Source organism: Cupressus sempervirens, chromosome 10, assembly GCF_028749045.1.
Source record: "Cupressus sempervirens isolate cs-2001-9-10 chromosome 10, ASM2874904v1, whole genome shotgun sequence".
Lineage (NCBI taxonomy): Eukaryota > Viridiplantae > Streptophyta > Pinopsida > Cupressales > Cupressaceae > Cupressus > Cupressus sempervirens.
Window position 1 is genome coordinate 282,759,801 of NC_143127.1, and position 18,202 is coordinate 282,778,002.

General features: G+C 35.7%; 1 protein-coding gene across 3 annotated transcripts in view; it reads right to left on the bottom strand.

The window, feature by feature from the left end:
• Positions 1-18,202, bottom strand: part of SECA2 (Preprotein translocase SecA family protein) — a 237,349-nt gene that overhangs the window by 67,912 nt on the left and 151,235 nt on the right. For all 3 annotated transcript variants that reach the window (XM_089805095.1, XM_089805094.1, XM_089805093.1), the window contains exons 21-27: positions 16,421-16,516; positions 16,162-16,225; positions 15,740-16,029; positions 14,418-14,473; positions 12,116-12,233; positions 11,908-11,988; positions 8,205-8,284 (exon numbers count right to left, since the gene is read on the bottom strand). In XM_089805095.1, the coding sequence (XP_089661221.1) occupies positions 8,205-8,284; positions 11,908-11,988; positions 12,116-12,233; positions 14,418-14,473; positions 15,740-16,029; positions 16,162-16,225; positions 16,421-16,516 (785 nt within the window). The remainder of the gene's footprint in view (positions 1-8,204; positions 8,285-11,907; positions 11,989-12,115; positions 12,234-14,417; positions 14,474-15,739; positions 16,030-16,161; positions 16,226-16,420; positions 16,517-18,202) is intronic.

An 18,202-nucleotide genomic window follows, 5' to 3' on the forward strand; every position in this document is an offset into this window, starting at 1 on the left:
GAGGAACAAATTAGATCAAAAATGCCAAGATGATTTCCTCTTTGTGCAATAAAATCTTCATCTATGCATAAGAAAGGGAGAGAAGGATCCAATATACCCTACGGTACCTCCATATACCCTAGAGTACCCTATCAAATGATTCAATTGATTTGGATGAAATAGATCCTTACAAAAATTTGATAGGACTAGCCTCCTTTTTTTACAAAGGACAAGATCTATAACTTAGCAAGCAGGCAATGGAGGAAGTGGGTGGATTTGGGATTGTAATTGGATGACATTGTGGAGGATGAGAAGGACGAGGAAGGTCACTGTCAGTGCCACCAACATCTACGTCCAAGATGGAGGTTGAGCCATAGTTGAGCAAGGTGGAGGAGTCACAATGGACTCCCAAATTAGACCCTCTGGTTGTACCTATCCCCTAGTTTTCACTAGAGGTGGGAAGAGGAGGATATAAAATGTTTCGATGTAGTATTTACTTTTAGTATTACACTAACTATTTGTTATTTTCATTTTGTTCCAGACCATCAACTATCAACATTCCTCACAAGTATGCCATTTTGTACCCAATTTGCATACTTAACAATCAAACATGGCTAGATTCAACCTATTTCTTTTATGTACTTATTTATTCCCTCATTGGATGAATCTCTTGTAATGTCCCCTAATTAAGTTTAGTCTCAAATATTACGAAATTAACAAAGATTTGATATTTATCTCATAGTTACGGGACTCGGACTCGCCTCTGCCTTAGAAAGTCAAAATCCGACTCAAACTTGGACTTGGCAACCAGACTCGGTCAAGACTCAACAAGGACTCGGAAAATAGAAAAACCCATGAAATTCAAAGATTTTTAAGGATTTAAAGATTTTTTCATTAGTCATTTAGTCTATTAACATCAAATACACAATAATTGAGATAAATAGAAGCTATACACAATTTTGCATAGATCACATAGTATAACAAAAATCTGAAGGAAAAAAACTGAATAACATAATATAAAGTTAAACACAGTGTCACTGTCAAATGTCTACAATATATGAAATCAATGGAATTAAAAGTTGAAAACATATATCAAAATATCAGCTAGAGTGTAGAAAAGGTTCATAGTAGCCTAAACCCTCCTATGAGTATGCCTAAGATAAGTCATGGAAGACTCAGATATTGAAAAATATGTTTGTTACAGCTTATTTGCGCATTGTAGACAACAACAGGTCTCTCAAGAATGTCTATTAATTTGCTTAGTGAAACACAACCTTTAATGGTAAAAGTCATTTAATAACAATTATAGTTGGCTTACAAATTTTTGCCAAGAAAATGATAAAGGACATAACCAGCAACACATATACACGTAAGTCTGAAAGTTTATAACTTTATGTACAACACTAGAGAGTTCTAAACTTCTAACATTCATGAACACATAAGTCTAAAAAATAAAAATAAAAACTCATATACATCATTATAGAATTCTAACACAAATATATGTAAATCTGAAAATATCTGTACAGCATTACTGAACTCTACAATGTTGAAAGTCACTTCTTCATAATGAAACCCAGAGAGTAACCGATATTGGCAGTGAACTTTCAATTTGGGTAACTATCTTTCATTTTGAGATGCAAGACTATTCAACTGTATAATTTGCTATAACCTGGTTAACGACATTTGAAGATTTAAACATTAAATTTCCTATAATATTCAAGATTTTCAGACAAATTTGAAAATTTAAGAGTTAAGATTCAATCCTTAATAAATTCCTGACATACCACAACATCACTATTTACCGTATGGGGTAAATGAATTAATGCATACAGACAATGAAACAAGAACATGTAATAGTAGTACTCCTTTTATTATTCGCATATGCCAAAGACATTACATTATGCTTCTGATGATGATTACAATGATCTCAGATGGTGCTTATATACTTCTCGAAGAACCTTCCGGAAGGGGCCCGTCCACTACATAACAATTACCGACGACATCAACCTGTCGGCTACATAACATTTACTAACAACATCAACCCATTGGCTACACAATATTTACCGACAACATCATCCCCCCTCAAAACAAAAAGTCGTCTCCGGACGACAACACAACAAAACTCAAGAATAACTAATTACATTAATTCGTAGATAAAAAACAACATAAACATCATGAACTAGAAGGTTGTGTCTCTGACTGTGTAGACCGGTTGCATCATAGCTGATACACTTATTGCATCCGAACCTTAAAATCAGCTCTGATCTGTGAGTTCTCCTCCACTACCTCCTTCAACATCAATGTGACCTCATCGCATTCAGCTTCTTTCTGATCATGTGCTTTCTTTGTTGTTTCATTCTCTTGTAGCGCTACTGCAAGTTGCTAATCTGCCTCCTGCTTCCCTCGTGCAATTTCCTCGAGTTGTGCACTGTCCGCTCTGTTTCCCATGCAATCTGTTGGGTGGCAAGTCGATCGGCCATCTCTTCCCGAGCCTTCTCTGCGGCCTCCCAAGCTTCTTGCCCAGCCTCTACCCGTCGTCTCTCTGTGAGCACCAACTTTGCCAGGCACTTACTTCTCTCGACGATGTCACTGAGGCAAGAATGGATATCCCTATCCTTTTCCTCTGCTACTGGTATAGGACCCTGCATTTGTACCCTTCCTGCTACTTTCTCTGGTGCCGATGCACTCTGATCTCCTGCCTCTGGTGATGTGAGGACCTCGACAACCTTGTTGTTCGACCAAATCGCCTCTAACTAAAGATCCTCTCGCATGGGAGACTGAATGGAAGGACCTCTGGTAATAGGGGCAAGTAGTCGTCTCGGATACTCACTCGCCCGACTTGTTGAGCTAATTTGTGCGGCTGTTAGCGGCATGCCCAAATCAGCAGCCTAATCTACTACATCATCCAATAGTGTGTCCGCTGTCGTGACTACTGCATCCGTCCCAATCACCTCTAATCGAACCTGCTCCTGTGCCCTTCCCTGACTATCTCCTCCCTCCATGGCTACCGACTCTACTACTGGATGTGGCTAAGGCAGACTTACTGCTACTAACTAAAGTGATCCTTGCTCTTGAGGTACGAAGGTCAATGCCTGAACCGCTGGGTAAGGTTGCAAATCCGTAGGTGTATCCGCTGGTGATGCTATCCTCCGGCTTCCTAAAGGTTGGGTAGCCCCTGACTGTGTAACTGATCCTGCTACTCCTGCTATTGTCCGTGATCTGGGGTTTAGGGTGACAGGGGTCATTACCACTGGTTGCCTAAACTGTTTGAAACCTAGGATGTGAACATCTGCCATAGTATGGACGTGCAGAGCTGAAAAAGATGGGGTAGCTGTAACTGGCCCAACCTTCAACTGTCGTGGAAAGCGAAGTGAGGTTGCTGAAATCACCCCGACTTCCTTATCATCTTCCTCCTCATCCTGCTCCACCTCCTCCATTTCCTCCAAGTCATCCTCCTCACAAGATGTATCCTAGCGGCCACTATCCGTGTTTCCGGATTCCTCCATCTCTTGTCGTACCCTCTTCTGGCCAACGCCTTTCTGCCCTCCAAGTGTGTCTAAATGCCTCCACTGCATTATTGGAGGCTCACCGGGTACTACCGGACTTGGCTAGATTTCCAACTTTTCTTTCGGTATCATCCTCACAGTTGCCTCTAGAAAGAGTCCACTGGCATAGTGTGTCATGTAAAATGTTTTATGTTGCAATGTCATGAACTCATCCATGCGTGTGGCCAATAGAGAAGCCCAGTCATAAACCCTCCCATTCACGAGTCCGTTCATCATACTGGCCAGCGGAAAGGAGATGTCTGACGCCCTACTAGACCCTATAAGTCTACTCTTTATCACGTCCATGAGACACCTCCAATGGCCTTCTCTAATGTCAAATTTTCGCAACCCTCTTCCCCTCGAGGTGTCAGTAAGGGCATCTTTCTTCTGTTGTACCTGATCCTTGCACACTAATTCCACCAGCTTCAATTTTCTCTCCTTATCCATCTTTCTTGGCTTACTGTCAATTTTCTTTCCTCCTTGTACCGTTCCTGGTATGCCGAATACCCTGGTAAAGTCAGTTGGCCGAAATGATACCACTACGTCGTATCCCAAGTACGAAACTATACTTTGACAAGAGTACTTGTCATATGCCTCAATCATGATACGCAGCACACCTTCGAAATCTCGGATACAAAAAACTGGCATCCAGATTGCCCACTCTACCTGTGCCTTTCGTATGCTTGCTTTGACAAGGTGGTTATCCGAATTTTCATTCCATCATTTCCTGCATTCCAACCCATTCAACCCTTTGAATGCTACATTCTGTGGTGTTATCTATCCATCCAGTTGGTTTTGCACTTTGGCCCTTTGTTTTCCCTTGTCTTTTCAACCTAGCCGTGCTCCAGAAGGCCTTGCTTGTGTATTCTGACTCATAGCTGAATCGTGATCAAGTTTCTTCCTCCAAGCCCTTTTCCCGGCTGACTACATACCTAATACTCCTTTGTCAATATGCGAAATAAATTACTATTCAATCAGTTACTTTTCCGTGCAGCTGTCTACTGCAAAAATCCCCTCCTAACCTTCGACCGTACGGACCCCTAGCCACCTATGTTTTTATTATCTTTCCTTTGTTCCTTGCATGCCTGCCGTACGGCCGTAAGGTTTCCCTTGTCTCTCTGTTGTAGGGAGCACCATACGGATGTTTGTCCTTGCTCTATATGGCCTAGCGTATAGCCTTGCTCGGTACGGCCTCCTGTACGTACGAACACAAACCTTCCTGCTGATTTCTCCGCAACCCAACTGAGCCTGGTTCATCCATTCACCATTGTTGCCTTTACACGAAATATGAAGAACCAAATCCCCAAATACTCCGAAAAAAACGTACCTCTGTAGAAAAGAAACACACAGATGAACGCCTTAGAAAGCGACCAAATCAATTCAACCCAAAGTTTCAACGATTACCACAAGCCCTCGAGCTTATAAACTCACCAAACCCTACCAAGATCTTAGTGTACCATTACCATCGAATTTAGCCTGCATTACGAGCTTAGCAATCTAAGTGAAACCGACTCCTTGCGAAGAATCTTCAGTTGCATTGTGATTGCTTAGAGGAAGGCCGTGTTCTCATTAGCTTGGAGTCAAACCATAAAAATGCCCCTGCTGTGCATATCCTATGTCGTACGTTATACCTTTATAAGCCTCTATCCCATATGCTGGCGAGGTACAACATGATGTCGTACGATGCCAGGACTTTAGAATGCCGTATGGTTTCGATCCTTATGAAGGACCGTACGGGTGGTGCTTGCTCCCTTCTTTTTTTTTTAATTTCTAGCACGTCATACGATGCTGTGAAAAGCTATACGTATGCAGCTAATCACTATATAGTATAATCACTGTATGGTACATTTTCTTTTTACTCTTTTTTTTCGTTCTTTGAAACAAGAACATGTAACAGTAGTACTCCTTTTATTATTCGCATTTGCCAAAGACATTACATTATGCTTCTAATGATGACTACAATGATCTTGGATGGTGCTTATATACTTCCCGAAGGAGCCCGTCGACTACATAACCATTACCGACGACATCAATCCATTGGCTACGTAACATTTACTGACGACATCGACCCGTTGGCTACACAATATTTACCAACAACAATCACTTTCAGAATTAATATACACTAAAAAAACAACAAAAAAAAACACTTTCCAAAAATCTCTATCTTTTTAAAAATTAAAAAGAACAATTAAAAAAAAAAGATTTCGAGAGTCCTGGGCTTGGGACTCGGTGAGTCCATGTGAACCCTACCAGGACTCGGCCGAGTCCGAGTCCAAAGGCCATTTGCCTCGGAAAGGCTGCCTCTGCCTCGAACTCACAGAGTCCCAAAACACTGATTTATCTCCCAAGCTAAGGGATATAAGGCATTTGAGGTTAAAAGAATTATTCATTTATATAATCAGATTAAGTTATCTATATTTTTGTTAACACTCATATCCAATCATATCACTATTCTAGCTCAAAAATGGAAAAGTAGGTATTATCCAATCATATCCAACCTTATCACTATTCTAGCTCAAAAAAAGAAAAGCAGGTGTTATCCAAGTTGCCTAGACACCAACTTGCAATGGATTCTCTCAAAGTTTACAGATCCAAGTTCATATCCCATCTTGGGTCTTGCCCTCTAGGCTTTCAAAATGCTGACCCCTACCCTATCTTGGGACAAAGATCCATTGCTTTGATTTATACAAGCCCCTCATTCGTAACATCAAAGTCTTCCCTTCTCAATTTGAAAAAGTAATAGGACCTGGGTATATATCTGTGTGTGTGTGTGTGTATTTATATGTATATATGTATGTATGTATGTGTGTGTGTGTGCGTGTGTATATTTCTGAGTTTATTATTAATTCTTTATATGTAAGACCATATATAGGACCCTCAATCATAACAGAATTTAGATTTACTATTGAGCAGTCAGAATTACTTGTTGATTGCTTGCCAGCACATACACCTGATTTGCCACAAGGCCAACACACACTGTTGATAAGTATTTCTTTTGTATTCCTTTCTGAATACCAAATAAATAATAATTTTCCTTCCATACCCTCGGAAGATAAGTTTGAAATTCCTTTTCTACTTTGTCCTTCTAAAAGGTTGTAGCCTTTAAGACATGGCTTATGTCTCTTCATATTTGTCACCTTTAATTGGTATAATTACCAATCACACTCAAACTTTTTTATTGTGAACTTCAGATGATAATTGCATTAGCCTCGCGAGTTGATCATGTGTTAGTTGCTGTATAGTCCCTTACATTGGCTAATCACTGCCATGATGCCATCTCAAGGAACATAGTGTTATTCTATATCTTCAATATTCCCATTGTTTATGAATCCTGATTTACGCTATAGTCTTCTATTAACCGCTGCTAACATAATCTAGATCGTCAATATATAATAACAGTTTTCTTTCCATAATTGATAATGTGTCCGCTTGGAATGGTCTTATGAATAAGTTAGGGGTCCAAGCTCTCAAACACGAGTTAAGCCCGATGCCTGGTGGTATTGACAAGTTGGTCGATCTTTTATTATTGCGTTGATGTATTTGTTCACCATTTTGTATACCTAATCCAATTAGATTATTGATTCATATAAACTGCTACTGCAAATTACTATTAGTTTACTTGTCATTTAATTAATATTGCCTTCGCTTTGATAACGTCAATCATGGATGCTGGTCTCCTTGGTCGACCCTTATTAGTTAGCATTTGCTTTCTTAGGCAGTGCTGATAATAATCTCCTGCTCAATGGATACTAAAATTTTGATATTGAAATGTTTTGTTATTTACATATTTTTATTTATTTATTTTATTTTTCAATTCTATTGTGATTTAATATTAAATTTCATTGTGATTTTGTTCCATATCAGCTATCAACATTCCCCATAAGGATGCCATTTTGTATCCAATTTGCATACAAATCAATCAAATATGACTAGATTCAACCTATTTCTTTTATGTACTTATTTATTCACTCGTTGGATGCATCTCCCACTGGATTTTGCAAAAAGAAATGTGTATCTAATGAAATAAGCAATTTTTAAAGTTGTAACTGCCAAATTTTTGCCAGTTCCTTTTTCAGACCTTGCTGATTTTTTGCCAAGCCCGCATTTTCAACTATGGACTGCTAATTATAGTAATGATTTGGTTCCATATGGAAAGCTGTGTCCAATTGGCAAACTTATAAAATTGTATGATAAGTTTGAAACGCATTGTGTGTATGTTTTCCATTTAAGGGCATCAATGGTGCTTTCCATGTATACCAAATTTCGATGATATGTTGAGATTATGTTAATTCTATATAGTAAAATGCAGACTTCATGAATATTATGGGTATGTTATAACAACAGTTCTTTGGATGTCATGTTTGTTGTATTTGTGTCCTACCAGATTGACTTTAACATTTGTCTACACAAATAGTACAGAATTCACAGTCAATACAATCTGTCATGTTTTTGTTTCAAGAATGTTTGTTCTCAGCAAACATTGCACAGTGTTTCATATTTGGGTTGGAAGCTTACCTGGGCCTACCATAATCTATGTGCTTCTTCACATCTATAGAAAATATTTACAGAGCACAAAACTGAAGATTCTCACTACATACCTTAAAATCATTAGACAATATGTTCTGTTTCCAAGTGTTTTCATTTATCCCATAAATAGCCTAAACAGTGGAGAAGACTTACTGATAAATACGTTGACGGCAAATTCCAGCATCATCAAGCAGAAGAGATTGTCTCAAATCATATACATGTTTCCTCTGAACCTGTGAATAAATGTGCATGTATCTTTTCAAGTAATCTATTATATCTACTAAAAACTATTTTACTTCAATTTTGAAAACAGCAATACAAATAAGCTGTCATCAACAAATATGTACTAAAAAAATCAGTTCCACATTCATTGATCAAAAAAATAACTCTTATAACATCAAAGCCAAGCAGTTAGAAAACTATGGTGGTGGATGCAAGTGATTTTGAGAACATCATTTGACTAAACTAAAAGTACATTCTTCTAACTTTAAACAACGGGTAGATGAATTTGAAGGTCAGCAGTATGAGATTTTTTTTTTCCACCATTTGAAGAATTAAACCCTATTCAACCAAAACTATGCACCTAAAAGGCACTATGAAATCATTATCTGCTAGTTTTGCATATTCAAAATTTATATATTATTATCTATCGTTTTGGCATTGAACATTTCTATGGTTTGAATTGGTCTAATTTGGTTGGCAAGCCACCAATATCTCAATAGTTACTTTTCTTGTGCTCAATATGGTCTATGTATGCTCTCATCTTATCCATATAGAGAACTGGTGATTAGAAAAAGATAGGATTTGAGTTGATTGTAAACATTTCTAGTGGATTTGAGATAATATTTCTGCTAGGCACATTACATAATAATTGAAGATATCTCGTATCCAAGCAATAAATAGTATAGGGCTTCTCAACCTTGACATACAGAAGCATTAGTCTGAAAGCTCTCTGCAATTTGAATGTACAATAGTCCTCTTCAAGTTCAAATGAAAGTAATATATCTGTGTATCTATGAATTATCATTTTTTTTTTTTAAATGTGTATCTATGAAATATTAGGTCATTATGTAAGTAATAATTTTATTCATTAAAATTAGTTAATATTTCTTCAACAATTAATGGAATCCATTATGAAGGGAAGAGCTCAAGCTCTTTGTGTCAGTCTCAGAGATGGGGGAGTTTGACTGACACAATAGAGATGGAACTGAGTAAAATTTGGTTGAGTTCAAATGAAAGTAATGTGTGTGAGTGTGTGTGTGTGTGTACATATACACATACATACATATATATATACATGAATGCATAGGTTGAATTATCATTTTATTTTTTAAAATATGTATCTATGAAATATTAGGTCATTATGTAAGTAATAATTTTATTCATTAAAATTAGTTAATATTTCTTAAAGCAATTAGTGGAATCCATTATGAAGGGAAGACCTCCAGCTCTTTGTGTCGGTCTCGGAGATGGGGGAGTTTGACTGACACAAAAGAGAAGGAACTAAGTGAAATTTGGTTGACACAATGGAGGTGGAATACAAAATTTTAGTGTCAGTATCAGATATGGGTGTAACTACCCATTTTGCTGACATGACATAAATGGATATTTCGTGTTGGTATCAAAGATAGGCATAATTCCCATTCGGTTGACACCATCCTAATGGTTATAATCTCTATAATGTTGGTATGTGAGAATTATCTCCATCTAACCTACATGTTTGAGGTAAATATAATGGCCAAAATATTTTGATGATGTCAACATATGCATATGTGATAAGGGCCCTGGACAGAGTTTACCTCTTCCAGGAAGAACCTTGGAGGGAGCACCCTACAGAAGATGGAGAAGTAAATAAGGATAACACTAGAATCAATGATATATCGTTCAGGACCGAGAGATCCTCAAGAGAGTTATTGATCCTGATCTAGAGACGTCTTTAAGGTTGGGGTTAGGATAGAGGGTAGAATAGTTTAGTTAGACTTATCATTGTTTATTCTAGTATTTATTTTGTAGGTAATACTTGTCCCAAGCTAACTCTAGTAGTGGGGATGTTCCATCATTCAATAGGTCTTCCAAGACTATCACTTCCCCTTCTACTCCAATGCAACATTATTCTGAACAACACCCTTCATGTTGGCCATTCCTGGAGACTTTCTAGCCACTAGCTTATCGAAATAAGAAACCACATCCTCATCTTCACAAAAGGATTCAAGGCCATAATGCAGTGATTCAAGAGCCCACACTACTCCACCAAGAATGATGCCTCTCAACAAAGAACCGATTCCAAACAGCCAACCATCAGAAACAACATTTTTGGATGTGAGCATCCACTGGGGCATCCCACCTAGCAGGCTCAGCAACAAAACCTTGGAAAGGAGTGGAAAATTCAAATTTCAGAGAATACACTTTTTGATTTACGAGTTCAGAAATAATAATGTTGAAAGTTCTCTAGCAAATTGTTGATACTACATGCACACTATAAAAACTATTGTTCAAGCTGAAATTACTATTCGATGTGTTTGTGTAATTTTGTTAATTAAATTGAAAGTGAATTTTACCATCAAACCTTATATTGAGGATGCCTATTCATTCAAATGATTACATTGGCCATCTTAGAGGAGAGTTATAAGAGACAGTAAAGATTCTAAACACAACACAACGTACATATGAATTGTAACATATGGGTGAATATTTTCTAAATAATTATTGCATGCCTCATAGATGGCATTGCAATTGACTTTCTCACTTACAACAGTTGGCAGCATTTTTTTCCGGCATTTCAGAATGCAAATGTCTTGATTCTCACTAAGTTCAAAACAACACATAAAAGTTTGATGTGGAATAGGTTTTCTTTATTGATTACAAGGATACGATAGTTTATTACTTATCTTTTTACATTGTCCTAACCATAGTTCACAAAGTCATCAAATTGATGACTACTCGTGTGATTTTTTGCTCTGTATGTACTCCCATGATTTACTTGCCATTTCTTTTGACAGATTTCTACTTCAGTTGTCATGCTAACAACACATCAAAACCACACCAAAAACATGGGTTAAAGACTTAAAACTCTAATTTTTAGGCTTTCTTTTTTCCTTCTAAAATATTATGAAAAATGGTGTGCATCGTGAAGGTTTTGTGGTTTACAATGTCTTCAGTTTGCCCCTCAACACACTAGGGATGTGGCACGTATACCCCCACCAAACTCATTTGATGGAATTTGTCATTGTATTTAGCATAGAATTTGTTTGTTTGATTTTTATCCAAAAAAAAAAATCAGAAATCTGAACGGGGCAAAGACCAGTTGTCTCACCCATCCATATAATTCTAGAATTCCAAATTCAGACTTTTTATAAAAGCATGCAGAAATGAGGAAGCAGCTTTCCAAACTTTACCTACATGCAACATATATACTGTTATTATATGACTTGTATATGGAAACAAACAACCAATCACCTGGTCAAAGATGACAAAGCACAGACCAGCAAGCAACAAATGAAATTATAATTGAGTTTGTTTTACTAAACATGGTTTGAAAATATAGAGATTTTGAATTCTAATTTCTGTAACAGCAGTTTGTACGACATTTAAAAAGCATAATTTAGTTATCTCTTAACCATCATAATAGCCTTAGCCTAAAATGGTCCCAGATGGATTTAAATTAAATATAGAACACAGAATTGAAAAAAACCTCTAACAACATTTTGATGCAGTTACAAACTCACAAGTATCTCAATTACAAAACTTTTTACAATCATAGAATGTAAAAACAAATGGTTAAATTCTATATTCTGTGACATTATTTCAGAATCTGAATATCATCATATATTTTATAGAAAATATATGATTTATTTACCTCTAACACTTCATCAAACTCCACAAGGTTCTTTCGTAAACCAAAATAATATTGCTCTGCGCTTTTTTGCAAACCCAAAAGCTGCATTACAAGTGGAATAGATTACTTTGGATTTAATAAAAGGAATTCATAGATGTGGATATATACAACCTTATGCTGATAAAGAAAAACAAAATGACAGGTATCACACACAGAAAACACAAATCACCTGATTTTTAATAGTGTCACCTTCAATAGGGATGTTCTCATTTGAAGTAATCTTTGATATTAAGTTCACTGCCCACTCTGTGTTGAAATTGAATTTAACAAACATGTCATCTTGTAAACTGCAAGACGAAAAAAAGGCTAAGATTACAAAGCAAGATGGCCTTATACAGAAGCAAGAATAACCGTGGAATAAGAGAGTATACACTACTATGGAACAAGTATTAATCAACAAGTATGCACTACTAGTTACGTAATAGAAAGGGAGACAGTAAGAATATAAGAAATCAGTTGAATGACTCACCCTCAAAATCCAAACACATATAAAGATGCAAATGGAAGAACAATCCAACAAATCTCTCACATTGAATGTGAATGCACAAGAAATTAGAAGATGATTTTTACATTTCCGGCTTATGCAGTAGATACCATGATAAAACTAGATATTGAAACGTAATGCATTTTCTATGTTAACATTTCAAATCGTCTCTTGCGAGACAACAAAAAAAAGAATAGCACACGAGGATTAACCTCTCTTCAAATTACTAGGGAAGTGCCCTGCAAATTTAACACTATCCCTAACATAAGAGAGAAAAATTTTAACTTGACCATATTGGTCAAGTGCAAAAACTGAGAGGTTCTTATCTAACAAAGTGAAATGTTTTTTTTGATGAATGAAGACTTGTAACTAAACAACAAATCCTTACTGGCTGGCTGAAGATAGAGACCAATAGCTCCCCATACAGAAGAATGGAATATGAAAATACTACTTGATTTATGAAATATTAATACAAGATTTTTGAAAGGCATGCTAGAACCACGCAAAATTACTAAGCTGAAATATAATGCTAATAGAAAACTTAAGATTGTCTGTACAATCCATTTTGAAAAAGTTTAGAAAAGAGCACATAAATTTTTGATCATGCAATGACAATCTACACAGCCAGCTTAACTTCAACTACAACCAAGAATATAGTGTGCCCAAGTTACATATTTAAATGTTAAAATGAATAAGCTTCTAAAGATTCAAGAATCATAATTTAATATAATAACAAGAGGATATATTTTAAGTCAACCACTCCCAAAGCTACACAAGAATAGAAAGAAAGCAACATGAAGCAAATCTATTCTAAAATAATTAACAAAACTAATTTAAGTAGCCAAGAAAAAGCCCCCATCAACCTTCTGAAAATATAACATTACAGATAGCCACTAACAAAGTAAAATCATTTCTGAAAATAGCAATTTCCACGGTATACTTCAGAATATTTGAAAAAAAAAATTCTCAACAATCTTAACAAATCCTCTAAAGAAATGAATGCCCCAAAAGTCACAAGGTTCACCAAATTTTGGCCATGAAGTTTGAAATTCAGTGGGCTTAAAATAACACCTAAAAATTCATCAAAATCACTCAAATATTGTACAGAATAGGGCTTGGGTTTCTATATTAAAATATATTTCTAAAAATTGAATCTTTGGGTGTAACATGTTGCTTCTTGAGCTTGCAAATTCAAACATTTTGCAAAGGTCGAGAGTCTATGTTCAAAACTTCAATGGATTCAAATTTTGAACGTCTAAGATTCAATTATTTTTAAGGGAATTTGACATGATTATTTTCTTGGTATGATACACTATCGCATTCCTCAATCTGGAGTCTGTGCCTTCTTGTTGGACACCCTATCTAAAGTGGGGACCCTAACTTTAGCATCAGAAATCCTCCACTATACCAACTCAACCCAACTACACAATCCCAACTATCTCAATTTGAGGACATAGATTTATCGAGGGATAGGAACGGTTTTTATTTATCTTTCAAAAATCGTAACTTGCCATGCTCAATTTTATTAACACACAGCCAAACTAAAATTTTATTAACACCCATGTATAATTAAATATTCTAGTATTAATTACATAGCCCCATATATCAACTACAAAATCAAACAAATATTTACTGAGTTGTTAATAAATCCGACCTTATTAGTCTGTTTATTGCACTGTTCTCTAGTAGCTCCATATCTAATTTTAACATTCGATACAGACTACATCCATAATTTGATTCATCAAATCATGATGACTAACAAAGAATTGCCTGGCATTTGACAACTATTTAGTTCATGGGGCCACCGGACATAACATTTAAGTTAATCTATCTTCTATGGTATCAAGACACATTTAAAAACAATACAGTAATTTTCTTTTTATTAGCTGCATTCTGAAGATAATTTTGACTGAAGAAGTAATCTGACTAGACAGAACATCAATCAAGTTTAATATTAAATATGCACTGAAATTCAAAGCTAAAATACCTTATCATGAACCTTGTAGATCCGGGATCCCCTTGCCTTCCTGCTCTTCCACGAAGCTAGAAAAAAAGAACTCATATTAAGCATTTCTTTTCATTTTTTCATGCATACAGCATTTAACATCTTTTATTCTGTAAAAATTATTGAAACAAGAAACAGCAAGTAATCTCTACAAAATATGGATTCTGCCACAAATTGACCATCGTTCAAAAAGCCTCAATAACATAGGTATCAGCAAGTAAAATTTGTGTATGCGTGGAAGTTGGACATACACATCCCACCAAACACAATCTCCTACCAGCTTTGCCCACAGGCAAATATGGAGATAAACAATTTTAGCCAGTAAAAGCAGGTTTCTTATACGTTATCCTCATTAAGTGGAAGGACACACAAAAGTGCACAGCAACAAGCAACACCTCAAGTATGACAGTAGCAAAACCAGCTGTAAAACAAGACCTAAACAGCAAAGGTTGAAAGGAAAATCAATTTAATAGAGAGGCGAACACTATGGACTTCACTTGAGTAACAATACTTTGGTGAATGGCTCAACAATATCGACTTCAAGTGGCTAGTGAAAAGTTAGAGAAGGTTTTCACACCAAAAGACTAAATGAGACCACAAATCTCATGTATATTTGCTAATGTCACAGAATCACTCTGGAAAGTGTCTTGGATAACTACAAAGTTTCATGGGCTTTTGACTCACAAACAGTTAGTATCTGCATCATTTGAAACCCTTTGAAATCAGTTTGAGAACCAAAAACTAAGCTCAGTGTGCATGGTATAGTCTTGCCCTGGCAATTGCTAGTACATTTTCACGCAGGAACCTGATCATCTTAACCAGGTAAGTCAAAGCCAAATCCTTCCAACTGTGCCCAGAAGTAGATAAATGAATTAAACTGGAGCGGAGCCTATTAGAATTTTATGTAATAACTTTAATAAGGGCAAAATGTAGCAGAGAGTATTCAATACCCTCCGAGACCATCGGGAGTTGAGTCAAGCTTTACCCGACTCCTCTAATCTCTGCAATTTTTTACCCTTTTAAATTTAACATTAATCAAACAACTACGATTTTTCATAACCAAAATAAAATTATTAAAGAGAGCACCTAAACGCCAAATTCAAACATGGGAAAACAGAAAAAAATAGATCTTGTTTGTAGCAAAACCAATATTCACACACTCCACTTTTTACCAAGTTGTTTCTTCAAAATTATAAAAAACAAAAAATGATTCTTTTAAAAACACCAATCAAATCTCTAATTAAAATTGCAGACAAAACTATCAAATTAAACGAGGAAAGAGATGCCTTGAACAAATTAGATACCTGGTTATCAATCCGCCGGGACTCATGTAAGGATGTACCAATCACATGAAGGCCTCCAAGTTTCTTGACCTCTAGACCCTCCTTAGTGCAATGAACCTTGCAATCTTCTAAAACAGCAAGATATGCAAGAGCAATCATTGGACCAAGATGATATGTTCTGCTCTCACCACCAGCAAGGCTCTGAAGCTCATTCACTTCCTTACTACGGCTCAATTCCAATGCAGTGGAAATCTTAGATTTTGCTTCACGATAGCTCCAAACCTCACCATCTCTTTGGCAAACATGTTTGACTGGAAATTTATAAGCAACAATACAGTAAATGAACACTTTTCACACCATAATAGCATTATCTTACACCTAAAACAGTTGCAGGAAAAACAGCGATAGAAAATAGATTGGCATGCACAGTAACCACAATTTACCAGTTACAACTGTCTTTGCTAGACTTCCTAGCGATGATGGACTTAGCTTTACCTTTGCTAAACCCTATCAACACAATTTACGCCATATTAGTCAACAGACTCAATACAACAAACATTAAGCATCAAATGGACACATTTTGCTTTCCCCAACACAAATGTTTGATATAGAAAATATATTCCAACTCGAGATCCAAAATAGACTGAAAAAAACCAACCCTGTATACAAAGACATCATTTAGCTAAAAACACAGAAACTTGCCAGTTGTGATAGAGGTGCACCATCCATGTCAACATTTGGAGCTTCTTTTGTCATGAAACACATCAAACTGTCTTCAATAATTTCTTCTGCTAACATCTGAATATGATGATTATAGTTATGAGACGACAAACAAAGAAGCCAAAACCAAAATGCAGATTCATTAATCTCTAGAAAATTTCAATTATTAAAATTTAAAACTATTTTAAGGCATTCAAACAGAAAACATTAAGAAATGGGCTCTATCCCAATATTAGCAAAGTTAATAAATATGTCAATTTTTCTAAATTAAGAAATACAACTATAAAAATATTTAAAGAAGAGATGCAGAAGTTACTTCCTAAAATTATTAAAGAATTAAAAAGTAGCATAACTTATGTGCATTTATCCATTGTTAATAGGTCTACGCAGATGAACCCCGAGATCCGGGTACAATCTGCTCCCGGATCAGATCTGGGTGTGCACTGGCAAGGGATATGGCTAAGCAACTGCATTTTCCCTGAAAGTGAAAGAACCTAGGCAAACAATGTTGAACACAACAACATTTCTGCAAATGAACAATGAGCCTGTCTTCAGTTTGACATTTTTATAAAAATGTTTTGCTTTATTCCACTTTTCCGACCAGTATCTAGAAATATTATTAAATCTTGAACACTGTGGATGCAAAATAATATTACGAAGTCAATACAAGAGACATGAGTCGGAGCAGAAAACTTTAGGGTGCACGAACAATATGTTAGCAGTAATATAACAAAACCATTCAAAGTAAAACACCTGAAGTTGATACTGGAAGATAAAGAATTATATGAATCTCTTGTGAGCTTCATTGTAGGGTGAATTTATTATCGAGGAATTTAACTAAAATTCAATATCGTGAGGGAACTGGTAATGGTGTGTCAATGAGGTAATGTTAACAGTAATCTTATGATATAAGCACGTGCATAATGTTATGTCTCATTTATGAATACATAATGATAATGATTATGAAGAAGTGGAAGAATATAGAAAATGATGTTAATTACTTCTTAAAATTAGTAAAATAAATTAATATCGATTAAATATTTAATTATAATTGAACTTGTAACTTTATTACTATGTAATATATTAACTTTGTAAACATTGAATAGGGCTCATATATACTCTGATGCAAAAAACACTGAAATAGTTATATTGCCTTCAACCTTAGTTGCCGATTCGGGCATGCGAATCGGATCTGTGGATTCGGGATTTTTTTTTTTTCCAATAATGATTCATAGAGGATTCGTGTGTGTGTGTGTGTGTGTGTGTGTGTGTGTGTGTGTGTGTGTGTGTGTGTGTGTGTGTGTAGACACACACTAAAAACTAAGAGAAATTATTTCATAGTATGAATCTATGATTCTAGTATGCATCTATGAATCTAGTATACTTGATAATTGATCTATTTTCATGATTATAAAGAAAATCAGAACATTCACATTCATGATTTTATGTTTTCGTAATTTATCAATAATTATTACATGCATTCATTCTTTGTATTTAGAAATCAAGATCAAAGCTTTATTTTACTAATATTATCATCCTTTTTATTTATTGTCAATTTTACACAGGCAAAGGTGACGGGTACACATTTGAAGAAGTTGAAAAATGTCATTTTTTTCTTTTCTAACTACCTTTTGCCTATATCCTAGGAAACAGTAATGAGAATGTGAAATTGCAAACATTTATGGATAGAAAATCTATGGAACTTAACATCACTTTCAGCACAAAAGATTTTTCTTTGGGTGCTGAAATTTTTTATTTTGAATA